Source organism: Triticum aestivum, chromosome 5A (genome assembly GCF_018294505.1).
Source record: "Triticum aestivum cultivar Chinese Spring chromosome 5A, IWGSC CS RefSeq v2.1, whole genome shotgun sequence".
Taxonomy (NCBI): domain Eukaryota; kingdom Viridiplantae; phylum Streptophyta; class Magnoliopsida; order Poales; family Poaceae; genus Triticum; species Triticum aestivum.
Window position 1 is genome coordinate 476,931,314 of NC_057806.1, and position 27,411 is coordinate 476,958,724.

A 27,411-nucleotide genomic window follows, 5' to 3' on the forward strand; every position below is an offset into this window, starting at 1 on the left:
TAACTTATTTAGTTGCAATGCTTGCAAGGCTTAAGTGATGTGCATTACCGAGAGGGCCCAGAGATACCTCTCCGACAATCGGAGTGACAAAACCTAATCTCGAAATACGCCGACCCAACATGTACCTTTGGAGACACCTGTAGTACTCCTTTATAATCACCCAGTTACGTTGTGACGTTTGGTAGTACCCAAAGTGTTCCTCCGGTAAACGGGAGTTGCATAATCTCATAGTTATAGGAACATGTATAAGTCATGAAGAAAGCAATAGCAACATACTAAACGATCGGGTGCTAAGCTAATGGAATGGGTCATGTCAATCAGATCATTCTCTTAATGATGTGATCCCGTTAATCAAATAACAACTCATTGTTCATGGTTAGGAAACATAACCATCTTTGATTAACGAGCTAGTCAAGTAGAGGCATACTAGTGACACTTTGTTTGTCTATGTATTCACACGTGTATTAAGTTTCCGATTAATACAATTCTAGCATGAATAATAAACATTTATCATGATTATAAGGAAATAAATAATAACTTTATTATTGCCTCTAGGGCATATTTCCTTCAGTCTCTCACTTGCACTAGAGTCAATAATCTAGATTACATAGTAATGATTCTAACACCCATGGAGCCTTGATGCTGATCATGTTTTGCTCGTGGAAGAGGCTTAGTCAACGGGTCTGCAATATTCAAATCCGTATGTATCTTGCAAATCTCTATGTCTCCCACCTGGACTAGATCCCGGATGGAATTGAAGCGTCTCTTGATGTGCTTGGTTCTCTTGTGAAATCTGGATTCCTTTGCCAAGGCAATTGCACCAGTATTGTCACAAAAGATTTTCATTGGACCCGATGCACTAGGTATGACACCTAAATCGGATATAAACTCCTTCATCCAGACTCTTTCATTTGCTGGTTCCGAAGCAGCTATGTACTCCGCTTCACATGTAGATCCTGCTACAACGCTTTGTTTAGAACTGCACCAACTTACAGCCCCACCGTTTAATGTAAACACGTATCCGGTTTGTGATTTAGAATCGTCCGGATCAGTGTCAAAGCTTGCATCAACGTAACCTTTTACGATGAGCTCTTTGTCACCTCCATATATGAGAAACATATCCTTAGTCCTTTTCAGGTATTTCATGATGTTCTTGACTGCTGTCTAGTGATCCACTCCTGGATTACTTTGGTACCTCCCTGCTAGACTTATAGCAAGGCACACATCAGGTCTGGTACACAGCATTGCATACATGATAGATCCTATGGCTGATGCATAGGGAACATCTTTCATATTCTCTCTATCTTCTGTAGTGGTCGGGCATTGAGTCTTACTCAACTTCACACCTTGTAACACATGCAAGAACCCTTTCTTTGCTTGATCCATTTTGAACTTTTTCAAAATTTTGTCAAGGTACGTGGTTTGTGAAAGTCCAATTAAGCGTCTTGATCTATCCCTATAGATCTTAATGCCTAATATGTAAGCAGCTTCACCGAGGTCTTTCATTGAAAAACTTTTATTCAAGTATCCCTTTATGCTATCCAGAAATTCTACATCATTTCTAATTAGTAATATGTCATCCACATATAATATCAGAAATGTTACAGAGATCCCACTCACTTTCTTGTAAATACAGGCTTCTCCAAAAGTCTGTATAAAACCAAATGCTTTGATCACACTATCAAAACGTTTATTCCAACTCCGAGAGGCTTGCACCAGTCCATAAATGGATCGCTGGAGCTTGCACACTTTGTTAGCTCGCTTTGGATCGACAAAACCTTCTGGTTGCATCATATACAACTCTTCTTCCAGAAATCCATTCAGGAATGCAGTTTTAACATCCATCTGCCAAATTTCATAATCATAAAATGCGGCAATTGCTAACATGATTCGGACAGACTTAAGCATCGCTACGGGTGAGAAGGTCTCATCGTAGTCAATCCCTTGAACTTGCCGAAAACCTTTTGCGACAAGTCGAGCTTTGTAGACAGTAATATTACCGTCAGCGTCAGTCTTCTTCTTGAAGATCCATTTATTCTCAATTGCTTGCCGATCATCGGGCAAGTCAATCAAAGTCCATACTTTGTTCTCATACATGGATCCCATCTCAGATTTCATGGCTTCATGCCACTTTGCGGAATCTGGGCTCACCATCACTTCTTCATAGTTCGTAGGTTCATCATGATCTAGTAGCATGACTTCCAGAACAGGATTACCGTACCACTCTGGTGCGGATGTTACTCTGGTTGATCTACGAGGTTCAGTAGTATCTTGTTCTGAAGTTTCATGATCATTATCATTAGCTTTCTCACTAACTGGTGTAGGTGTCACAGAAATAGTTTTCTGTGATGCACTACTTTCCAATAAGTGAGCAGGTACAGTTACCTCGTCAAGTTCTACTTTCCTCCCACTCACTTCTTTCGAGAGAAACTCCTTCTCCAGAAAGTTTCCGAATTTGGGAACAAAAGTCTTGCCTTCGGATCTGTGATAGAAGGTGTATCCAATAGTTTCCTTTGGATATCCTATGAAGACACATTTCTCCGATTTGGGTTCGAGCTTATCAGGTTGAAGCTTTTTCACATAAGCATCGCAGCCCCAAACTTTTAGAAACGACAACTTTGGTTTCTTGCCAAACCATAGTTCATAAGGCGTCGTCTCAACGGATTTTGATGGTGCCCTATTTAACATGAATGCGGCCGTCTCTAGAGCGTATCCCCAAAACGATAGCGGTAAATCAGTAAGAGACATCATAGATCGCACCATATCCAGTAAAGTACGATTACGACGTTCGGACACACCATTACTCTGAGGTGTTCCGGGTGGCGTGAGTTGTGAAACTATTCCACAATTTTTCAAATGTACACCAAACTCGTAACTCAAATATTGTCCTCCACGATCAGATCGTAGAAACTTTATTTTCTTGTTACGATGATTTTCAACTTCACTCTGAAATTCCTTGAACTTTTCAAATGTTTCAGACTTATGTTTCATTAAGTAGATATACCCATATCTGCTTAAATCATCTGTGAAGGTGAGAAAATAACGATATCCGCCATGAGCCTCAATATTCATCGGACCACATACATCTGTATGTATGATTTCCAACAAATCAGTTGCTCTCTCCATAGTACCGGAGAACGACGTTTTAGTCATCTTGCCCATGAGGCACGGTTCGCAAGTACCAATTGATTCATAATCAAGTGGTTCCAAAAGTCCATCAGTATGGAGTTTCTTTATGCGCTTTACACCGATATGACCTAAACGGCAGTGCCACAAATAAGTTGCACTCTCATTATCAACTCTGCATCTTTTGGTTTCAACATTATGAATATGTGTGTTACTACTATCGAGATTCAACAAGAATAGACCACTCTTCAAGGGTGCATGACCATAAAAGATATTACTCATATAAATAGAACAACCATTATTCTCTGATTTAAATGAATAACTGTCTCGCATCAAACAAGATCCAGATATAATGTTCATGCTTAACGCTGGCACCAAATAACAATTACTTAGGTCTAATACTAATCCCGAAGGTAGATGTAGAGGTAGCGTGCCGACTGCGATCACATCGACTTTGGAACCGTTTCCCACGCGCATCGTCACCTCGTCCTTAACCAATCTTCGCTTGATCAGTAGTCCCTGTTTCGAGTTGCAAATATTAGCAACAGAATCAATATCAAATCCCAGGTGCTACTGCGAGCATTAGTAAGGTACACATCAATAACATGTATATCACATATACCTTTGTTAACCTCACCATTCTTCTTATCCGCCAAATACTTGGGGCAGTTCCGCTTCCAGTGACCAGTCTGCTTGCAATAGAAGCACTCAGTTTCAGGCTTAGGTCCAGGTTTGGGTTTCTTCTCTTGAGTAGCAACTTGCTTGCCGTTCCTTTTGAAGTTCCCCTTCTTCTTCCCTTTGCCTTTTTTCTTGAAACTAGTGGTCTTGTTGACCATCAACACTTGATGCTCCTTCTTGATTTCTACCTCCGCAGCTTTCAGCATCGCGAAGAGCTCGGGAATAGTCTTATTCATCCCTTCCATATTATAGTTCATCACGAAGCTCTTGTAGCTTGGTGGCAGTGATTGGAGAATTCTGTCAATGACGCAATCATCTGGAAGATTAACTCCCAATTGAATCAAGTGATTATTATACCCAGACATTTTGAGTATATGCTCACTAACAGAACTGTTCTCTTCCATCTTGCAGCTATAGAACTTATTGGAGACTTCATATCTCTCAATCCGGGCATTTGCTTGAAATATTAACTTCAACTCCTGGAACATCTCATATGCTCCATGACGTTCAAAACGTTGTTGAAGTCCCGATTCTAAGCCGTAAAGCATGGCACACTAAACTATCGAGTAGTCATCAGCTTTGCTTTGCCAGACGTTCATAACATCCGGCGTTGCTCCTACAGCAGGCCTGGCACCCAGCGGTGCTTCCAGGACGTAATTCTTCAGTGTAGCAATGAGGATAATCCTCAAGTTACGGCCCAGTCCGTGTAATTGCTACCATCATCTTTCAACTTTGCTTTCTCAAGGAACGCATTAAAATTCAACGGAACAACAGCACGAGCCATCTATCTACAATAAACCATAAACAAGCAAGATACTAATCAGGTACTAAGTTTCATGATAAATTTAAGTTCAGTTAATTTACTCAAAGAACTCCCACTTAGATAGACATCCCTCTAATCCTCTAAGTGATTACGTGATCCTAATCAACTAAACCATGTTCGATCATCACGTGAGATGGAGTAGTTTCATTGGTGAACATCATTATGTTGATCATATCTACTATATGATTCATGCTCGACCTTTCGGTCTCCGTGTTCCGAGGCCATATCTGTATATGCTTGGATCGTCAAGTATAACCTGAGTGTTCCGCGTGTGCAACTGTTTTGTACCCGTTGTATTTGAACGTAGAACCTATCACACCCGATCATCACGTGGTGTCTCAGCACGAAGAACTTTCGCAACGGTGCATACTCAGGGAGAACACTTCTTGATAATTTAGTGAGAGATCATCTTATAATGCTACCGTCAATCAAAGCAAGATAAGATGCATAAAAGATAAACATCACATGCAATCAATATAAGTGATATGATATGACCATCATCATCTTGTGCTTGTGATCTCCATCTCCGAAGCACCGTCATGATCACCATCGTCATCGGCGTGACACCTTGACCTCCATCGTAGCGTCGTTGTCGTCTCGCCAAGCTTGTGCTTCCACGACTATCGCTACCGTTTAGTGATAAAGTAAAGCATTACACCGCGATTGCATTGCATACAATAAAGCGACAACCATATGGCTCCTGCCGGTTGCCGATAACTCGGTTACAAAACATGATCATCTCATACAATAAAATTCAGCATCATGTCTTGACCATATCACATCACAACATGCCTTGCAAAAACAAGTTAGACGTCCTCTACTTTGTTGTTGCAAGTTTTACGTGGCTGCTACGGGCTTAAGTAAGAACCAATCTCACCTACGCATCAAAACCACAACGATAGTTTGTCAATTTGACTCCGTTTTAACCTTCGCAAGGACCGGGCGTAGCCATACTTGGTTCAACTAAAGTTGGAGAAACTGTCACCCACAAGCCACCTCTGTGCAAAGCACGTCGGGAGAACCGGTCTCGCGTAAGCGTACGCGTAAAGTCGGTCTGGGCCGCTTCATCCAACAATATCGCCGAACCAAAGTATGACATGCTGGTAGGCAGTATGACTTATATCGCCCACAACTCACTTGTGTTCTACTCGTGCATATAACATCAACACATAAAACCTAGGCTCGGATGCCACTGTTGGGTTTCGTAGTAATTTCAAAATTTTCCTACGCACACGCAAGATCATGGTGATGCATAGCAACGAGAGGGGGAGTATGATCTACATACCTAGTAGATCGACAACGGAAGCGTTTGGTTGATGTAGTCGTACGTCTTCACGATCCGACCGATCAAGCACCGAAACTAGGGCACCTCCGAGTTCTAGCACACGTTCAGCTCGATGACGATTCCCGGACTCCGATCCAGCAAAGTGACGGGGAAGAGTTCCGTCAGCACGACGGCGTGGTGACAATCTTGACATGCTACTGCTGCAGGGCTTCGCCTAAGCACCGCTACAATATTATCGAGGACTATGGTGGCTGGGGGCGCCGCACACGGCTAAGGAATAGATCACGTGGATCAACTTGTGTGTGTCTGGGGTGTCCCTGCCTCCGTATATAAAGGACTAAAGGGGGGAGGCTGGCCGGCCAAGGTTGGCGCGCCAGAAGAGTCCTACTCCCTCTGGGAGTAGGATTCCCCCCCCCCCCCAATCCTAGTTGGAATAGGATTCGCGGAGGGGGGAAAAGAGAGAGAGGGGCCGGCCCCCTCTCCTTGTCCTATTCGGACCAAGGGAGGGGAGGGGCGCGCGGCCCATGAGGGGCTGCCTCTTCTCTTTTCCACTATGGCCCATCATGGCCCATATAGCTCCCGGGGGGTTCCGGTGACCTCCCGGTACTCCGGTAAAATCCCGATTTCACCCGGAACACTTCCGATATCCAAACATAGGCTTCCAATATATCAATATTTATGTCTCGACCATTTCGAGACTCCTTGTCATGTCCGTGATCACATCCGGGACTCCGAACAACCTTCGGTACATCAAAATGCATAAACTCATAATATAACTGTCATCGTAACCTTAAGCGTGCGGACCCTACGGGTTCGAGAACAATGTAGACATGACCAAGACACGTCTCCGGTCAATAACCAATAGCGGGACCTGGATGCCCATATTGGCTCCTACATATTCTACGAAGATCTTTATCGGTACCGCATAACAACATACGTCGTTCCCTTTGTCATCGGTATGTTACTTGCCTGAGATTCGATCGTCGGTATTCCAATACCTAGTTCAATCTCGTTGCCGGCAAGTCTCTTTACTCGTTCTGTAATACATCATCCCGCAACTAACTCATTTAGTTGCAATGCTTGCAAGGCTTAAGTGATGTGCATTACCGAGAGGGCCCAGAGATACCTCTCCGACAATCGGAGTGACAAAACCTAATCTCGAAATACGCCAACCCAACATGTACCTTTGGAGACACCTGTAGTACTCCTTTATAATCACCCAGTTACGTTGTGACGTTTGGTAGTACCCAAAGTGTTCCTCCGGAAAACGGGAGTTGCATAATCTCATAGTTATAGGAACATGTATAAGTCATGAAGAAAGCAATAGCAACATACTAAACGATCGGGTGCTAAGCTAATGGAATGGGTCATGTCAATCAGATCATTCTCTTAATGATGTGATCCCGTTAATCAAATAACAACTCATTGTTCATGATTAGGAAACATAACCATCTTTGATTAACGAGCTAGTCAAGTAGAGGCATACTAGTGACACTTTGTTTGTCTATATATTCACACGTGTATTAAGTTTCCGGTTAGTACAATTCTAGCATGAATAATAAACATTTATCATGATTATAAGAAAATAAATAATAACTTTATTATTGCCTCTAGGGCATATTTCCTTCATATTTTACATCGGTGCAACTACTATGGCATAGATAGATAGATAGATAGTTCGACATACATAGATAGATAGATACTACTACGGCATATATAGATAGATAGAAACTACTACGGCATACATAGATAGAAAACTACTCCAAGTCGCTATCATCACCATCATCACTCTCGTTGGTGTCGTCCGAGGTTGAGAGCCATATGTTGTCCCAACGTTTTCATCGTCCGAGGTGAAGAACGACCTCCCACCTGCGGAGACGATGTCGCACTGCTCGTTCGCCACTTCCTTCCGCTGACGCCGGTCCGCCCGCTCCGAGCGGCGCCTTGCCGTCCTCTCCGCCGAGTAGGCACGCTCGGCGTCGACGTCCTCTGGGTGGCGACGACGCCACTCCGCCATGGCCCGCTCGTCCTCTTCGGCGACGAGGAGACGGCGCTGCCGCCGAGAGTGGTCGGCACGGTCCATGTTCGTGATGAGACGCGGCAGAGGGGCGAGGCGCTGCGCCTCCTCGCGCGTGAAGACGTCCCGAAAATTCATCTGCGACCGGGGCCTCTCCAAGTGCCACGCCGCCGCGACGTATGCGCGGGCCGCCTCGCGCGCGCTCCGGAACGTCCCGAGGCCGAGCTGGACGTCGCCGAACCGTATCTCGGCGGAGTACCAGCCGTTGGGGCGCTCAGGGACGCCGCGAAAGGCCGAAGCATCCCGGCGGTGCGGCGGCATGGTGGCGCGGTGGTGGCGCAGAAAGCGGCGAAGCGGAGAGGTTGCGAGGAGGAGGGCCGTGGCTGTTCTGTGCGCGTGGCGAAGCGCGGGACTTTATAGGCGCGCGTGAAGCGGCGCGCCAAATCTACCGCGCCGCGTGTCGCTTTCTCTCTCTCGCGCGCAAACGCTTTCCGCGCGCGGTAACTTCCCGCCACCGCTGGAGCACGCGGAACCAACCAGCGCGCGCGAAAAACTGCTTTTACCACGCGGGCGCGCGTTTTGTCGCGCCTGTTGGAGATGCTCTAAGGTTGAGAAGTAATGAATAAAAAAATCTGCGAGGGTTGTGTAGTCTTCGTGCTACGTGGTCGCTTGGGTCTGCTTCTTCTACCGCTCTCGGACTCGGTTGGCTCTAGTATTAGTAAAAAAGTCTGTGCGTTGTAAAGAAAGAAAAAAAAATCATAATCTTCAATAACCATGATCACCTTTTGCTGCTTCATCGAGATACAATTTTATGACATCATGAACATTTTCTTAACTCATGAACATATTTGAAATCTGAGAATTTTTTAAATTCACGAACATTTTTTTTACAAATTTTCAAACATTTTCTAAAATCAACAATATTTTTTGAATTCCCAAACATTTTATACTATTTGCAAACATATTTTTTCAAATTGTGAACTAAGCATACTCAAAAGCTAGCCACAAAAACTTAAACAAAGGCTCTAACCAGGCCAGCATCGCCACGGCTCTTGCATGCACACATGTAGAGGCGAGTTGGCATGGAAATCACCTTGCCATGGTTATCTAATGAAATGGCAGGCATACCGAGCAGAGTACGTGGCCTGAACTGGCAGGCATAGATCTAGAGGGAGCGAGCGTCAGTACGGTTCCTAATTTGCGGTCACGTCAGTCATTACTTCGCAAGATCCGCATCCAAACCTGAGCTGTATAAGGTCGACGACGGACAAGGAAAAGAGATGCCGTTGAACACCATCTGCGTACGTAAGGGTATGGCTGCTTCCTTCTTCCTGAGTCTCGTCGTCCCCTTGGTTCTGCTTCTTCTGCCGCTCTCGCGCTCGGCGTCGGTGGTGACCCATCTCCCCGGCTTCCATGGCCGCCTTCCGTTCCACCTGGAGACCGGGTAAGCAAAGCTTCTGCCTCTCCCTGCAAGCTTCCATGCTTCTTTCTCTGAGTGCTCTTGTGCTTCTGCAGGTACGTCAACGTGGACGAGGAGACGGGAACGGAGCTCTTCTACTACTTCGTGGAGTCGGAGAGGAGCCCCGACACGGACCCCGTCGTCCTGTGGCTGACGGGCGGGCCCGGCTGCTCTAGCTTGATTTTCTACGAAGTTGGTGAGGCCCTCATCCTCCGTTCCTCGTCTCCTGTGGGCGTATTAGCTGGCTAGAAGGAAGCCGCCATGCTGTCAATTACTACATCAGATTAAGATAAAGAGTGAAGTTAACTTCTATTAGCCTCTAATTCAAAGCTAGATGAGCAAATCGTCCGAGTTTGCAAATGTGTATCAGGTTGTGTTACAAAGTTTGGCACCTTTTATCCAAAGTTTTAAATAGCCCCATAGCTGGGTTATAGCAGTTTGAGCAGGTGCCGCTATATGGCGTACCCCGCTAAGCTTACGAAATAGTCGGCTAGCTATAGCCTTGCTATAGCTAATTTGAAGGGCCGCCGCTATTTAAAACATTGCTTTTAACAGATCTGTGAAATTTACAAAAAAAGAGAAGTCCTTGCACCCACTTCACTTAATGGATCAATAGTTAATAATAAGAAATCACTATTATGAGTGACTACAGCGGGTTTGTGTATGTGTGTCACCTATGTGCTCGGTTGTTGCTTTATCTATAAAGTGAACTTCTCTTAATGGATCAATAGTTAATAATAAGAAAACACTCTTATGAGTTGTTGGGATTATGTGTCCTGCAACTATATTCAAATTACTTGAAATTGTTAATATTCGGAATATCTCATTATAGAATTATACATGTATTTATACATGGAATTGCTTTACATGTGTAGCATGAAATTGTTACTTGTTGGAATGCACTTAAATAATATATGCTTAAGGAAGCTGGTCGATTATTAATGGAATACAATATACTATTCATATTAAAAAGACTACCTGGTACACCGATGATTGGAAGGAGTTAGATCGTATAGTCAGATTATAACCCTAATGTTGATTTATGTAATTAGAGGAATTTACACTCTATTATGACGCGTTGCTCACAAGCGCGTGCTCCGAGGACATAACGGGCATAATCCGTTAACAGACAAATATGATCGTGGTTGGTAATTTGATCTGGACTCTATCCCGGAAACTAGTTGTAACGATTAGGAATCTTATCTATATAAGAGGTGGACTCTATGAAAAATAGTATAAGAAGGTCCCTATACCCTAGCCTCGGATATGCGAATCGTGAGCGGCACCACGGATAAGCACAGAGGAATAGGGGTAGACCGAAAACACTAAATTTCTAACATGAGTGACTAAAGGCCAAGGGGGTGACTACAACGGGTTGGTGTATGTGTGTTACCTATGTACTCGGTTGTTGCTTTATCTGTAAAGTAAGGCGAAAGCCCTTTTTATCAAAGGGTGGCTACATTGATTACAGAGAATAACTAAAATTAGCACCGGACTACATGAATTATTGCACGTAGTGACAAACCTATGCCTTGTCCACATATTATGAGATTACCTATTTCCGTAGAAGGCATAAATTTCTGGATTTATTTTCATGAAATTTCCCAGAACTGATATCATACAACTACTTAACAGTCTCCATTAGATCAGTGAATGTCTTTCACAAAGTTCACATAATTAGTATAATGGAGTTCTTGGTTTCCTGGGAAGGGAAATTTTTGATCCATACAAAATCCAAAACATTGGACTAAAATGTTGACATATATGTTGAAGAACTGAAACCCATAATAAATATATTCATGATTGATCAGTGATCTTACTTAGTACAAACTTTCAATCACTATGTTGGTTGTTTCTGATTCAAACCTCCGATCGAGTGCAATAATCCACATGCGGGTGGGACCCTTGTTAGTTGTCAAATGGCCTGGGACTAGCTTAACACCGTTAAAAGTTGTTGAATACAACATGTGGGCGCAAATCCTTAGTAAGCTATTGAGTCAGATAAGGCTAGTCATAGTGGGGAGTAACTTAGACTAGTGTCATGCATATTATAGATGATTGCATAGTGCAAAGTAACATAGAAGTAGTATCATAGTGCAAAGTAACATAGAAGTAATATCATAGATGATTGCATTTATTAGATTATAGACTCATTTTGCTTTGGGTTCCGTTATGTTACATTAACATATTATGTTACTCCAAACACCTTTCTCTTGATTAACTACATGCCACATAAGCAAACTTGTCTTGAAAAGCGTTATGTTACCAGTTAAGTTACTCCCACTATGACCAGCCTAATAGAAGTATAGCACTCGACAGATCCTATGCATTTCCATATGTGGGAGTGCATGCAACACTTTATGGTTTAGATAGTGGAAAGCACTTTCTCCTGCCACTACTCTAAATGACTAAACACACAACCAAGTTTTGTTGAAAACGATTGAATGAGTCAGCTTCTACAAAAATTAAAGAAGATGATGTCATGTTTTGCTAGATTTGCTCACCAAATAACTAGTTTCTCTCACTAAGCATCTCATGGAGCTTTCACCAATGGGTTGATCTTTTCTTTTATGTTTTTGCATGAAATATACATCAGTAATATTTGCGTAACAGGTCCTATGAAATTCGTGTTGGCGCCTTATAATGGTAGCTTGCCAGAGATGGCCTATAATCCCTATTCATGGTCCAAGGTAAGATATTATTTTATCTTAACATTGATGACGTCCCTCTCTGCATCTCTATTCTAGTAAGCCTGTATTTTATATTCAGATGGCAAGCATCATCCTGTTGGATTCTCCAGTGGGTACGGGTTTCTCCTACGCACGTGACCTGGAAGGTTATCGTGATGTGGGGGATTTCTCGTTTTCTATGCATGTTGTAACATTTCTCAACAAGGTGAAACTTATCTTTTTTTGTCAGGTATTTATTGAAAAAAATATGTGTATGAATTATCGTCTTATGCATCTTGATATAGTGGTTTATCAATCACCCACACTACCAATCAAATCCTTTCTTTGTTGGAGGAAGTTCATATGCTGGAATGATGACTCCAATTATCGCACAACACATTTCACAAGGTAAGTCTGGACATTGACTCTAAAATAAACAATGATATCATAATCTGGTAATGTAAGTTGTGGTAAAGAAATTTTTAAATACAAATTTGCATTAATTCTTCAGTCAATATATGTATATAGTAAATAAACAAGAGTGTCCATTCATTTTTGGAGTTCCTTGTGATTAACCGTGGCCTCTTATCCTAGTAGTTAGTTCTAACGTGATATTCATTTTTGCTTCAGAAATCGAACATGGGAAGCAACCCAGGATTAATCTCAAGGCAAGTAATTCATTAGGCTTAAAGCAACTAATAGTTATGCCCAAAAAAGCAACTAATTCTTTTATTTTATAAACTAAAATAAGTGGTAATGAATGAAAGGTGTGTTTTCATCAGTTGTTGTGTTCATTAATTCAATTAATTATAGGGCTATCTAGTCGGCAACCCTTTCACAGGCTCGGATTATGATAGAAATTTCAGAGCACAATATGCTCATGGTGTTGGAATTATATCTGATCAACTATATGAGGTAATTGCACATTCACACACATCTATAAATTGCAGTGATAATATTGTTTTCCTTCTCCTTTTCCAAAGGCTGCAGTGGGGAACTGTAAAGGAAATTATATAAGACCACAGAATAAACTGTGTGACATGGCGTTAAATACTATTGAAGATGTAAGATCCCTACTAGGTCCAAATTACTTGTACAAGCTAACATTGTACATGTGAACATTATATTGATCCCTTGTATTAATTGCAGCTCATTTCTGAAATTGACGAAGGATATATCGTGGGTGTCAAATGTGTATGGGATCTCTTACGACATAGATTTATGTTAGAAGAAAATGCTCAGCTAAGCAAGCTATCTCCTGAACAACCTACCATCAATTGTTTTGTAAGTTACTCTAGTATTTACCAAGGAGTGATTATTTTATAGAAGTTTTTTTTAAAAAATTTGATATGAATTTTCGTTTTTGCATTCCGGTGATATGAATTTTGTCTATGATTGGATTCTCATATACAGGCATACCGTTACTACCTATCCAATATTTGGGCGAATGAAAATTCCACCAGAGATGCTCTTGGGGTGAAGCATGTAATAAATCATATGATCTATTTCCATTTATGCTAAGTATGCATACATATTGCAAAAAAAAACATACATACATGATCAAGTAGCTAGCATATATGAGATAATTGGTTTGCTTCGTCGCCATATCATGTCATCTAAATTAGTTAATTGCAACTAGCAGTGTGGTACAACTCTTATTGGATCTGACAATCTTAGTCCATGTTAGTTCTTGACATGTGTATAACAATACAACGGGGTCAGAATGCTGGTTTAGTAGGCCTTTCGGCACAACGCAGACTACAATATGGACTAAATGGTCCTAGAGTTGAATAAATATAGCCATTTCAGGTAGCAACATTGACTAAATGGTCCTAAATTGAGTAATATATTCATTTCACATTGTTCTAGTTGAGACCCATAAAAATAAATGATGTTTTAACAATTTCTAACTATTGAGAGTAGACATGTGAGAACCACCTTAACCTTTGCATAGTATAACTGTTGTAGAATTTCCAAACTTTTGATCATTGTTGACTTGTTGACTCATCGCATCGATCTAGGGAACAATTGGAGAGTTTAAGAGATGCAGAAAAAGTATGCCCTATTCATTTGATGTCTCGAGCAGCATAGAGTACCATTTCAACCTCACAAGCAGGGGCTACCGTGCACTTGTGTTCAGGTGCAATTTTCCTCTCCTTGGTATTTACATGTGCTGATTGAAACTTTGTCAATGCCCTGAAATCATCACCTTAAGTGCAGCGGCGACCATGATCTTGTGATGCCATTTTTGGGCACACATGCGTGGATTAGATCCTTCAACTTGTCAATAGTTGATGGCTGGAGAGCATGGCATCTCGGTGGCCAGGCTGGAGGGTAAGTTGTGTATATAAGTATCAATAGAGAAGATGAATTTGTGGAACGAGTACATGCTCTTGTGTATATAAGAAGAGTGATATGATGTTTCTGTTTATTTTGCTGCCCCATACACTAGGATGTACAGTAGCTTTAACATAGACCAAAAAAGGTCAACATCAATAGAGAAGATGAATTTGTGGAAAGAGTACATACTTGATATTTTAATTTTGTTCTTTTGGTTGTGTTGTCTTTGGTGTAGATTTACAATCACATACGCCAACCATTTGACATTTGCGACACTAAAGGTACATTATCTTCTACTCTGTGATATAAAGTTACTGATACGATTTTGCATTCCGTGATATAAAGTTACTGATAGGATTGGACGGTAGAAGAAACGATGTGACACTGCAATAATTATTGTTTAATTTCTTACACAGGGTGGTGGCCACTCAGCCATAGAGTATCGGCCTAGGGAAAGTCTTGACATGGCTCAACGCTGGTTGGGTAATAAGCCGCTGTGATGTGTTGTATCTCCCATGTCCAATACTCCAGTTCATTTGGGTTTTTCATGTATAATAAAAGACATGGCCTCCAACAACTATTTTTCAAATGGCGGACCAGTTTTTACAACACGCATTGACGACCAAATCTTCCATTTCATGAAGTGTTTCTTTTATATGTGAACATTGCCAAAGTAATACAATATTTGGTCACTAAACATTACAGGACACTAGTACACAGTACTGCCACCTCGTGGTAGTAGTGGAGTGATTACCATGTTAGCAACATTGTGTGCTAGCGTGTCTCCCGTCCCATGCGTTACAAAGAAAGCGGCAACGAGCCAATGAAGTCTCGGCCGGGTACCCTCCTCTCCCGTCCCGTGTAGCCTCCGCGAGGTGATGGAAGGGCTTCGTCGATCTCCGTCGTCTGTCTCCCTCCTCCACCCTCGGGAATCAGTTAGCTAAACTCATGAAGGTAGTTATGACCTAGAAGAGAGAGTTGCCTTGATAATGAAATGGCAGGCAGACCAAGCACGTGGATTGAAATTAATAGCAGGCACAGATCTAGAACTAGAAGGACCCGCGTTCAAACGTGAGTTGTATAAGGTCGACGACGGGCAAGGAAAAGAGATGCCCGTTGGACACCATCTCGTCGTGAGAAGCTGAGGGCATGGCTTCCTTGTTGTTCCTGCGTCTCGTCGTTCCCCTCGCTCTGCTTCTTCTGCCGCTCTCGCGCTCGGCGACGGTGGTGACCCATCTCACCGGCTTCCATGGCCGCCTTCCCTTCCACCTGGAGACCGGGTAAGCAAGCTTCTGCCTCTCCCTGCAAGCTTCCATGCTTCTTTCTCTGAGTGCTCTTGTGCTTCTGCAGGTACGTCAACGTGGACGAGGAGACGGGAACGGAGCTCTTCTACTACTTCGTGGAGTCGGAGAGGAGCCCCGACACGGACCCCGTCGTCCTGTGGCTGACGGGAGGACCCCGCTGCTCTAGCTTGATTTTCTACGAAGTTGGTGAGCCCCTCATCCTCCCTCGGATCTTCTTGTCTCTATAAGCATGCTGCCGTTGCTGTCAATTACGTACTACTAGTACATATAAGATTGAGATAAAGAGTGAAGTTTACATATCCTCCGAACTTGGAAATGTTTATCAGCTTGTGTTGACCTGTGTGAAATTTACAAGGTATAGGATACAGATGCATATTTCTTTACTTACGTGCATGCAGGATCAATTGAGCAGTTGATCTGATCAATCTCTTCACAACCTGGATCTGCAAAATAATCTACTACTCCAACTGATCTATATTAATCAGTGACAAATAATATGGATTGGACGGAGTGCCTAATTTTGGAAAATATGCAAACATCTAAAATGGAATGCTGAATAGTACTCCCTCCCTATCGCAAAAAAAGAAGAAGAATAGTACTACTAGTATCATGTACGGAGTTGGCTTTAGATGCTAACCTGATCAAACTCTTCACGACCCACTAGTTGGCTTCTCCTTGCCCGCCGAACTAATCTGCTCCAACCCCAACTAACCCGTGCAAATAAATTGAAAAGGATATCTCCGCAATTATGCTCCACGGCTGAAAGTAGCACATGTCAGCCTCTAATAAAGGTTGGAGATCAGCATTGAGTGGGATAATTGGTCAATCACAAATATCACAATCACAGAATTTGGATAATCAAAATTTTGGCTAGGTGTAACACTGATTTGATAAATTTATATCGCTGTGGTATTTTGAACTTTTATGCAATTCATCATATCTTAAGATTTATCGTATGGGTGTGGCTAGCTCTCATCTAGATGAGAATTAATCAGGTCTTGCTGACATCACCATACTTATTTTGTTGCTTCTTTATATTTCCCTAATTTTATTTTTGTGTTTTATGATTTCTTTATTGTATTTTTCTTAGAAAATACATAAATGTAATTGTGTGTATCACTTGGACATGTAGTTGCAAACAGCCGATGAGTGTGCAACTGCGCATAGGTGCGAGGGTCTGTAACTGCGGTTGCCGACGGTGAGTGGACGTGCAGCTGCGCATAGGAACACAAATGTGCAACTACAGTTGTGTGTTGCGCACAACAGACAGGTGTGCAAGTGCATTTGCACGCTTCTGATGGAAATGCAGTTGTGCACAACCGAAGGGTGTGTAACTACGGTTGCGTGAGATCCATGAATATGTAGTCGTGCACAATCAGATAAGTGCAACTACACTTGCACATTGGTATAGAGGCCTGCACTGTAGCTGCATGTGGCTGGTGGACATGCAATTGCGTACAATTTGGTTGCATGCAATTACAATAGCGCAGGCATGCGAACGTGCAACTGCAGTTTGGGCGCAGGTGCACGTGCATGCAAGTGTAGTTGTGTGAGACATGAAAAAAGACAAATAAATAACATAAATCAATCAATATAAAAGAGAAAAAGAAAAGGATAAAAACATGAACCTTCATGTAAAACTAAATGGTGTAGGAGTCAGATGACAGTTTGTTAAATATGCCTTGTATCTTAGTGTGTATCTAAAATTGCTGTCATTTAAGGTGTTCTGTTAGACAGAGGCATCAGTTTTCATGATTTTGATGTTAAGAGCCATATCTAGACTACAATATGGTAAAGATTTCTTTACTCATTAAATAGGGTGCCCCTCAGATTTTGCCTACATGACAAGCTTTAGATATAATACACATGGAGCACTAGGACTGCTCTTAAAATACCTCTTTGTAATATAATATGGGTGTAAATCCCTAGCAAACTATTGGGTAAGATAAGACCTTCCATAGTGGGGATATCATAGCAAGTATCATATATGCCAACCAGGCATTTTGCTGCCGCATACAATTAAAGGAATAAAGAGGATATGATATTATATCATGATAGTGTAGCATAACAACAGATGTGCTACTATATGGCAATGCCTGACAATAAAGAAGTTATCTAGTAAGCATGCATTTCCAGATTTCCTGATGCAGGCGCACATGCAATAGTGGGAGGCATTTTTACCCTCCGCTCTAGATGACTGAACACACAACCAAAATTTGTTGAAAACGACTGAATGTGCTGGCTTATAAAAAAATATAGTTTCTCTCACTAACCGCATCATATTATTTTCACCACCAGATCAATCTTCTTTGATATTTTAATATTTGCTTCACAGGTCCAATGAAATTCGTTCTTGCACCTTATAATGGTAGTTTGCCAGAGTTGACATATAATCCCGATTCATGGTCCAAGGTAAGATATGATTTAGTCTTAACATTCCAGACACTCCTTTCCACATGTCCTGTCCAATAAGCATGTACTATATTCAGGTGGCAAGCATCATCTTGTTGGATTCTCCAGTGGGTACTGGTTTCTCGTATGCTCGTGATATAGAAAGTCATCGTGATGTTGGGGATTTCTCATCTACTTTGCACATCATAACATTTCTCAACAAGGTGAAAGTTATCTTTCTATTTACTATTGTTGTAGTTGAATGGCTTTCTTACCATCTTATGCATGTTGATGTAGTGGTTTATCGATCACCCGCGCTACCAGTCAAATCCTTTCTTTGTTGGAGGAAGTTCATATGCTGGAAAGATGTCCCCAATTATCGCGCAACACATTTCACAAGGTAATAAGCTTGTACATATGTTTTTCTTAAGAGGAGGCAAAAAAATTGGTGTTTCCCTATCTAAGGAGAGTGAAATAGAGTATCAAGATTACAAAAACTTCAATGGCGGGGAGCAACTCAAAAGTTCGCCAAAAGCAGTCTGCCCCACGCCGCTCCCAAACCCTAGTTCCACATGTCATCCACTCCCTTGCCACCACCACCTGACGTCGTCAGTAAGCACACACGGTTAATGAGGGCAGCGGGGTCGCCATAGCTCATTGTCGTCCCTAGTCTCATCGCTGCGAGCCCCAACTCCAACCTACTTAAAACCATCGGCCTGACGCTTCTCACAAACCCAAGCCGCCCATCCCCCCATGTTTGCTACCGCCAGTTGGCATGGTTGTCAGATGCGGCGGGCTCACCTTGTATCATCATCGTCGCTTGCATGGCGCCTAGTCTACATGTCTATGTCTGCAGCTATCTTGTTCATTATTTGGTCGTGGAATAGATTGATCTTGGTTGTTATCAGCCTGATCTAGCTGCGGTTCAGGCGGATCTGGCACAGCCACCTACGTTCGACTCCTGTCCAGCTAGTGGGCGGTTTTGGTCATGGTTTTGTGATGGTTAGCCATTGGCCGTTTGTGGGTGCTCGGGGTTTTACATCACAACAACTCGGACACTAAAGGTAGTTTGTTTCGTGCTACTCGTGGGGTGTGTCTTTGTGCTGCCCTGGTAGGTTGTAGGTCTCCCTAGTGCTCGTGTGCGCCCTTTTTGCTCCCTCTAGTCTGGGCATCCATCCGATGGCTCCTCTTCTATGGAATGAGTGGCGTAGGTCCAACGTCATTTGGCCAGTGGCCTAATTTCTCAAAGATGTTTGCGCCTATGCTCATGCAAGTTGTTTGGCTCAAGGCTAGTGATGAATTTGTCCCTATGATGCTTTACCTTTAGTCGATGCCATCTTCATCATAATGGTTGCCGAGTTTGGTCGCGTTGTTGCAAACTGGGTTTCAGGTTCTTGTAGTAGATGGTCATTGCTTCCATGCCTTGTGTTGTACCTTTTCTTTAGTCTAGGCTGGGTTTGATCATTCTAGCCACAGTCGTCGGTTCTTGGATTGGTGATCCTCATGGTGGCATTCGTCCACAACGAGCTGACGGGTGTATCACTGCTCCACGAATTGGGATGGAAGTCGTGGAGGCCTAACCATGATGCAACCCCCAACAAAATATGTCTAGAGAATTTGCTCTTGAAAAGAAGATTTATCATCATTTTAGGATTGGATTTGCGAAGCTTACAAACCCTGCACTTGGGCCAACCCCTCTTTTGCAACCAATCGGTCATCAAAGTCTGTACCTGAATGACGAGCCAAGAATATAACTTGCTCTTGGGTGGCCCATGGCTTCTAAATGACAGGAGTCATTCTTGTGGATGTGATGCCGAGGAATTGCACATTGTTGGCAGAGGAGGAAGAGTGCTCGCCTGAGGTGGCGAGCTTCCACCGAATCTTATCTGGCTTGCCAGGGATAAGCTGGGAGTCAAGAAATCCCACCCAAAGATTGTGAAATTGTTGTACACATATTCTAAAATAAATAAGGATATAATAATATGGTAATGTAAGTAGAAAACTATATATAAAAGGTATTGCAATTCATCGGTCTGAATATGTAGTAAATAGGCAGCTATGTCAATTCATGTCCGGAGTTACTTGTGATTAATCATGGCCTCCTATCCTAGTAGTTAGTCCTAACATGATCTTCATTTTGGCTTCAGAAATCAAACAAGGGAAGCAACCCAGGATTAATCTCAAGGCAAGTAAATTCACTAAGATTCAAGTAACTAATAGTTTCATTCAATAAACTACACAAAATAATAGTAAGGAATACAAGGCGTGTTACCATTATCCTTATTCTTTACTGTGTTCACTAATTGCAGGGCTATCTAGTCGGCAACCCAATTACAGACTCCATGTTTTATGATAACAATTTCCAAATATCGTATGTTGGTGTTGGAATTATATCTAGTCAAATATACGAGGTAATTCCACATTCACACACATTCAGCGATTGAAGTGGTAACATTTTTTTCCTTCTCCTTTTTCAAAGGCGGCAATGAGGAACTGTAAAGGGAACTATATAAGACCAAGGAATAAAATGTGTGCCATGGTCCTAAATACTATTGAAGATGTAAGATCCTTACTAGGCTCAAAAACATACTTATACAAGCTACCATTTGATTTGTGTATATTATATCGGTCCATGTATTAATTGCAGCTCATTTCTGAAATTGAAAAAGAACACATCCTGGGTATCAAATGTGAACACGATCTGTTAAGACGTAGATTTCTGTCAGAAGAATACACCCAGCAAAGTGAGCTATCTACCGAACAACCTGCCATCAATTGTAATGTAGGTTACTCTAGTACTTACCCTAAACTAGTAACTTCATAGAAGTGTTCTTTAGTTCGGTTAGAATTATGTTTCTATATTTATGTGATGTAAACTTTGTGTACAATTGCATTCTCATACGTGGGCATATTGTTACTACCTATCTGATATTTGGGCGAACATGGACTCCACCAAATATGCTCTTGGGGTGAAGCAGGTACCAACCATATAACATATTTTCCCTTTGTACTAGCTCGGGAAACTATATATACATGATTAAGTAGTTAGCATATGGCATATTTAATTTGCTTTGCGTCCATATCATGTCATTTGAATGAATTAATTAATGCAACTACTAGTAGTGTGGCACATCTCTTATCGGATTTGACAATCTTAGTCCTTGTTAGCTTTTGCCATGTGTATGGTAGTCCAACGGTCATGTCGAATGCTGGTTTATCGGGCCTTTCTGTTGAAATATAGTGTTCATCTCACTACAACAAAATAGGCATGTAGAGGCGCTCAATGTAGGTGCTAGAGGCGCAATAAATCATCTCTAGCAGATTTTAGAGTCGCTCATTAAAGCGTCTTTGGAGCGTCTCCCCACGCACCGTCTCAAATACCATTGAGACGCATAGGGAGCGTGTCTACAGGAAAATGAGACGTTTTAAGACCGTCCTTACAAAGCGTGTCTACATGGATGAGACGTTTTAAGAGCGTCCTCCTGCCCTTAGAGACGCATTGCTAAATTCATGCTAAATGCAACTGCATATATTCTCTTTCGTTGTATAATTTCTTAATTAAGTTGCACTTAATAAAATTACTTTCTTATATTAAACAGTTTGACTCCCATTTACATATCAGAAAATATTCAAAAAATGTATGGTATCGCGCAAAATAATAGCATTGTATTAATTAGAGCAGTAGTATTTTACAAACTCAATTGTACACATCATCAATAAAAAAATTACATATTTCACAAACTAGCTGAAATATATCTACTCCCTCCGTTTCTGAAGATAAGTCTTTTTTACATATTTTAATTGAGACTACATACTAATGTATATAGATGTACTTTAGAGCATATATTCACTGATTTTGCTCCGTGTATAGTTCACATCGAAATCTCTAAAAAGACTTATATTTAGGAACAGAGGGAGTATATGATTTCTAGTTTGTACATGCTGATAGTGGAATAATAGCTCCTTGCTTTCTCTACTTCTGTAGTTTATCCTTGTGGTGGCTACCTTTAGAATTCGCACGTACAAGTTTTCTGCAAAGAAAGCAAAATGAGATTTGAAAAAAAAAATCATTGGAACTTCTACCAGCGAGTTCTCCTTTGCTGAACATACAACCATAAGAATAGAGAATGGTATTTATGTACCACACCGAGTAAACATGCCCTCCAGAAGTTTAGTCTAGTCTGGTTGATGTCATGTTACCATACGAAGATAGATACGTATACTGTAAAAGGAAGAAACATCATGTTGTTGTTGATGGATATACCTTACAAAAAATATGTAAAGAAATAACATCAGGTTAACATACGGGGACTGAACTTTCATGGTTGCGACACTAATAATGTCCAAGCCTTAATACTATCTCCACATAAGACTATAAGACGACATTTACCATAAAAAACTGAATTCTCATGCTAGTTCACATTAATACTCTTCAGTCGAACACAAAAGCGAGCATGATGCCATTTTGCTGCTTCAGACATAGTGCAACGCATCTAATCCAGATGTTTCACATAATCACATATGATTAGATTTTACCAAAAATGATAATATATCCATCCACGGTGCTCTTTATCAGACAACATCAGAAAAGTTTCTGCAGATGAGAAACCACATGTATGAGTTGATCTCTCCCTCTTATAGTACAAGGCATGTTTATTCAAAAAAATATTAGAACGTGGGCACAAAGTTCTTATAATCAGTTATGGGGGAAAATGAAGGTGATTTGATAGTTGATACACGAGCATTATTAATTGCATGAAAAAGAAAAATTCGTTAATAACACTGATCACCTTATTCTATCCGGATATTCTCACAGGCTTTTTATCAAGCACCAACATTCGTGTGTACCAATAATTTGGGAGCAAACAAGTGTAAGATCGACTTTAAGTTGAACTAGTAGTTTAGTCAGTAAAAATATGAGAGTTCAGAAAAAAAGACAAAGTATTGTTGTCCCATATTGTAATAGAGATAACCTAAAGTAAATGTGATGTCAAGATTCTCCTCCACAATTAAGTACGCATCAAGGCAGGGGCTCTAATTTTTTACTTGGAATGAATTCATAGAACAACAACTAAAACTAAAAGAAGTAGATCAACTCACCTATAGATGAATTGGCTGCCTTGTGCGCTCGCGCAAGTCACTTATGTTCCCCAAATCACTCGCTAGCTTCCCGCTGGTCGATAGTGGCGGGCACGAGGTCAGTCTACCTGATGGCAACAAGCTTCACATGGCAGACGACGCATGGATGAATTTTGGTTGCAAGACGAAGGGTTCTCAGAGACAGAGAGGGTGGCAGTTCACCGGGGCGGACATTTTTTCCCTGAGGATCAGTGGCGGAGGACGAATTTTTTCTGAGGTGGGGCGAACTCTAAAGCACAAAAATCAAAATCAAAAGACAATGGTAGTGCACACAAATACTTTTAGCTGAAAATGCCACTAAAATAAAAAAAATTACACACCTCCCCTTTGCCTTTGCTAGGCCTTCCCCTTCATATCCATGTTTTCCCTTCGCCCACAAAGTTGGCAACGCCGCTGCACCACCCACACTCACTGTTTTTAATCAGCAATTGTCAATTTGTCATCAATATTAAGAAAAATTTCTATCACAGAGCATAAAGCACATACAAAAATGAATGTAAAGCACTGAGTAATTACTATCACATATCACACATTCTCACTGTTTTTAATTAGAAAAATTCGTCAATATGTTATGAATCTCCAGCCACTAGTGCACACACGAGTAGAAAAAGAGAAAACAGAACATGGATGGAAAAAGAACAGAGTCGATGAGGGGGCTGCAGGCGGGGTGTGGACGCTGACCGCCGCCCTCGCCGCTCCAGCCGGCCGCCGCCCTCGCTGCTCTTGCTGTCCACCGGCCCGCACACAGACCGCAGCCGTCCGCCGGCTCCGCGTGCCGCTCCGTGCTGCTAGGTAAGCTCCGGCTGGCTTCCTGCTATGTTGGACGGCTGGAACATTGGAGAGGACAGAATCGCTGCTCACTGACTCAGGATCCAACAAGACAACGATTTTTTCAGGAACTATCGACGAATCAGAGCGAGTACCCATAAATATACCTATACGTAATTTTCTGCCCCGGCAAATCAAGGTAGGGCGGGCGCCCGTCCTCGCCCTACCGAGAGCTCCCCCTGTGCCGGGAATCACATAAACTAATTAAGATGTCTGTGATAACATTGTTGTAGTGCAGAAAGATGAATCTCAATCAAAGTCTGATCGACACCGACAGTGTACATACAAACAAACGAGCGCCTAGCTGATCAGTACCATGTCTCATTAATGGTGGTGGTCGACCAGGAGTGCAAAACTTGGGGGCGGGGGTGAGTCAGTACTCAGTAGGAGGAGTTGGGGATGTGCAGTTCTGTGCCGACCCCGCCATCCGTCATCTTCCCTTTCAGCCGCAGCGCACCGTGTGCCGGAGCTATCGGTAGAGGCGGCCGGAGTGGGGCTGGGCGCCGCCTAGAAGCTGGCGTCCCTGAGACCCCGAGGCTATTGCTGGAGGCTGGCGAGCGAGAGGGGAGGCAGGGAGGGCGGTGGGTGGGTGGACTTGCGACAGCGAGTCTGTGGTGGGGAGGACCAGGATCTTGGAAGAGGCGGCGGCCTGGCATGGCGGCGCTAGGTTTAGAGGTCACTGAGATCGCTCTCTTTTTTCACGGTAGTTATTTTCTTAGCCCATATCGCACGATGGGGGATAAAGGTTGATGGTGGTTGAACAAGATATTTTAACGCGTCTAGATTTTTTTTATGGGAATCAAGGGACGATGTCTTTTGCGCCTCACAATACGTCTCTATACGCCAAGTGATTTTCAATAATGAGACATAGATAAAAGCGTCAAATCAAAAACATCTCTACATGTCTATTTTGTTGTAGTGTCTCTGAACATCAGGTTGGACTTTTGGATAAATTGGATGTAGCATGAATTAAATATTGTATCGGAGCCAATGGGTCTCAAGTTCAAGACCCTACCAACACGGTATTAAAAAGTATATTATGTGGCCTACATTGATCCCATGACCAAAGTATAAAAAGTCTATCATAAATGTGAGGGGGTATTGAAATATATTGTCCTCCTCTCTCCATCAATTCGAACTTGTGGATGAATTAGCTTGAGCAGGAATGCAATACTTTCGGCGCAATTCAAGTAGCAACATTGACTAAATTGTCCTAGAATTGAGTAATATATTTATTTCACATCGTTCTAGTTCGGACCCATAAAAATAAATGATGCTTTGACAATACGGAAACTTCACCTATCGAGAGTAGAGATCTGAGAACCACCTTAACCTTTTCATAGATAACTGTTGTAGGATTTCCAAACATCCAATCGTTGTTGACTCATTGACTCTTTGCATCCATCTAGGGAACAATTGGAGAGTTTAAGAGATGCAAAAAAAGTATGCCCTATTCATTTGATGCCCCGAGCAGCATAGAGTACCATTTCAACCTCACAACCAGAGGCTATCGCGCACTTGTGTTTAGGTGTGATTTTTCTCTGCTTGGTATTTATATGTGTTGATTGAAAATTGATCAATGTCTTGAAATAATGACCTCTAAATGCAGCGGGGACCATGATATTTGGATTCCATTTTTGAGCACACATGCATGGATTAGATCCTTCAACTTCTCGATAGTTGATGATTGGAGAGCATGGCATCTCGGTGGTCAGGCGGGAGGGTAAATTTGTCTATGTATATAAGTATTATCATTCATTAGAGCATTAATCTAATATTTCTATTTAGTTTGGTGCCCCCCACACTAGGATGTAGAGTAGTTTTAACATAGACCAAAAAATATTCACATCAATAGAGCAAATGAATTTGTGAAAAGATGTACATGCTTGATATTTCAATTTTATTTATTTATTTGTTATGTTGTCTTTGGTGTAGATTTGCAATCACATACGCCAACCATATGACATTTGCGACATTAAAGGTACATTATCTTGTATTTTCCATTCCATGATATAAAGTTATTGCTAGGATTGGATAGAAGAAACAATGTGATGCTGCAATAATTATTGTTTAATTGCTTACACAGGGTGGTGGGCACTCAGCCATAGAATATCCACCTAGGGAAAGTCTTGCCATGGCTCAACGCTGGCTGGATAATAAGCCTTTGTGATGTGCCATATTTGTCATGTTCGGTTCATTGGGGTTTTCCATGTACAATAAAAGTCTTGACATGAAGCAACTATTTTTCAAGTGATGGACTAGTTTTATACGACACACTCATGGCCAGAAAAAAATTATTTCATGAAAGTGTTCCTTTATATGTGATCATTGCAAGAAGTGATATTATGTTGGTCACTAAAGACTAAATAACGCTACTATGTAGTGGTACCACCTTACACCAGTGGGCTGATTACCTCATGTTAGTGACACTATGTGCTAGCGTCTCCCGTCCCGTGCGTGACAGAGAGTGGCAACAACCCATGATTTCACTGCTTCGGCTTGGGCTTAGATGGACCATTTCTACTTAATAGTGTCATGCGGCAACATCTTCACCCTAATCTACCCTAAAAAATCTTCCACCTTAATCATTCAAACGCAAGTAGAAAGATGGTCGTCAACCCAAAAAATCTTTCGTTTGAAGCCAAATTTTGCCAAAATGCCAACAAAAAACACAGAGGCAATGACATAGTGATTACTCTTGCATATTTAGAAGTCAATTCCGCCCACATAATAAAATTGAGGCAGAATATAGGTAATCTTTTTTGCGAAAATGAACCAAATATATTATAGAAGTTCACCAAAACTACAAAGCATCTCAAACATGATAAAGTTACATTGAGGTCCCTGGACCATATACCTGGCAATAGGAAACCCGACTCGGCCCGAAATAGCCCAATACGTCCCGGCCTGGTCTTGCCCACGAGACAGGCCTAGGCCTAAGTTTGAGCCCAAAGGCCAGGTTGGGCTGGGCTTGGGCTTTGCATTTGTGTGTTTTAGGGAAGAGGACCGGCCCAAGGCCTGACAGGCTTATCCTTTGTTGGGTTGGGCTTGGGCCTGAAATCTAGGCCCAAAGGCCGGCCCAGGACAGGCCCGGGCCTAGGTTTTCTGTTGTGGGCTTATATAGGCCCGATCTGGCCCGACTTATCGCTAGGTATGCTGGACCACCAAACGACAAATATCATCGCTAGGTTGCCAGCATCGCTCCTATGGAGTGGGTCTGACCTTGTCGATGTCAGTTGGAAATTTTTCGTGCACATGCCTTTAATGGGCAGGGCCATGGAGCCACTATAAGGGCATATTTCTCCCTAAGTGGTTTTGGTGATTGATGGCAATGCATTTGCGGACTAATCAT

At 42.1% G+C, this 27,411-nt stretch overlaps 2 protein-coding genes across 3 annotated transcripts; both read left to right on the plus strand.

The window, feature by feature from the left end:
* The first annotated feature begins 9,147 nt into the window (after nucleotides 1-9,147).
* On the plus strand, nucleotides 9,148-15,016 carry LOC123107246 (serine carboxypeptidase-like 7). 2 transcript variants are annotated; one of them, XM_044529241.1, is made up of 14 exons: nucleotides 9,148-9,373; nucleotides 9,445-9,584; nucleotides 12,002-12,078; nucleotides 12,158-12,283; nucleotides 12,363-12,465; nucleotides 12,688-12,725; nucleotides 12,871-12,972; nucleotides 13,041-13,121; nucleotides 13,207-13,341; nucleotides 13,471-13,542; nucleotides 14,079-14,197; nucleotides 14,278-14,391; nucleotides 14,633-14,678; nucleotides 14,814-15,016. In XM_044529241.1, exons 1-14 carry the CDS (start codon nucleotides 9,210-9,212, stop codon nucleotides 14,895-14,897), a joined length of 1,401 nt encoding a protein of 466 aa, XP_044385176.1. In that variant the 5' UTR covers nucleotides 9,148-9,209; the 3' UTR covers nucleotides 14,898-15,016. The 2 variants fall into 2 exon arrangements, with proteins under 2 accessions (XP_044385176.1, XP_044385177.1); XM_044529242.1 differs by lacking the exon at nucleotides 13,471-13,542.
* Nucleotides 15,017-15,546: 530 nt separating this feature from the next.
* Nucleotides 15,547-26,291, plus strand: LOC123101421 (serine carboxypeptidase-like 9). The gene is made up of 13 exons (XM_044522881.1): nucleotides 15,547-15,677; nucleotides 15,748-15,887; nucleotides 18,037-18,113; nucleotides 18,191-18,316; nucleotides 18,390-18,503; nucleotides 20,240-20,281; nucleotides 20,402-20,503; nucleotides 20,740-20,871; nucleotides 20,996-21,070; nucleotides 25,469-25,587; nucleotides 25,669-25,782; nucleotides 25,995-26,040; nucleotides 26,146-26,291. Exons 1-13 carry the CDS (start codon nucleotides 15,547-15,549, stop codon nucleotides 26,227-26,229), a joined length of 1,302 nt encoding a protein of 433 aa, XP_044378816.1. The 3' UTR covers nucleotides 26,230-26,291.
* Nucleotides 26,292-27,411: the final 1,120 nt, after the last annotated feature.

Coding starts and splice junctions, on each gene's coding strand:
- LOC123101421 (XM_044522881.1), top strand. CDS start 15,547: ATGGCTTCCTTGTTGTTCCTGCGTCTCGTCGTTCCCCTCGCTCTGCTT. Junction 15,888..18,036: donor CTTGATTTTCTACGAAGTTG/GTGAGCCCCTCA, acceptor TTTGCTTCACAG/GTCCAATGAAATTCGTTCTT. Junction 18,317..18,389: donor TCATAACATTTCTCAACAAG/GTGAAAGTTATC, acceptor ATGTTGATGTAG/TGGTTTATCGATCACCCGCG.
- LOC123107246 (XM_044529241.1), top strand. CDS start 9,210: ATGCCGTTGAACACCATCTGCGTACGTAAGGGTATGGCTGCTTCCTTC. Junction 13,543..14,078: donor ATGCTCTTGGGGTGAAGCAT/GTAATAAATCAT, acceptor GCATCGATCTAG/GGAACAATTGGAGAGTTTAA. Junction 14,198..14,277: donor TACCGTGCACTTGTGTTCAG/GTGCAATTTTCC, acceptor CCTTAAGTGCAG/CGGCGACCATGATCTTGTGA.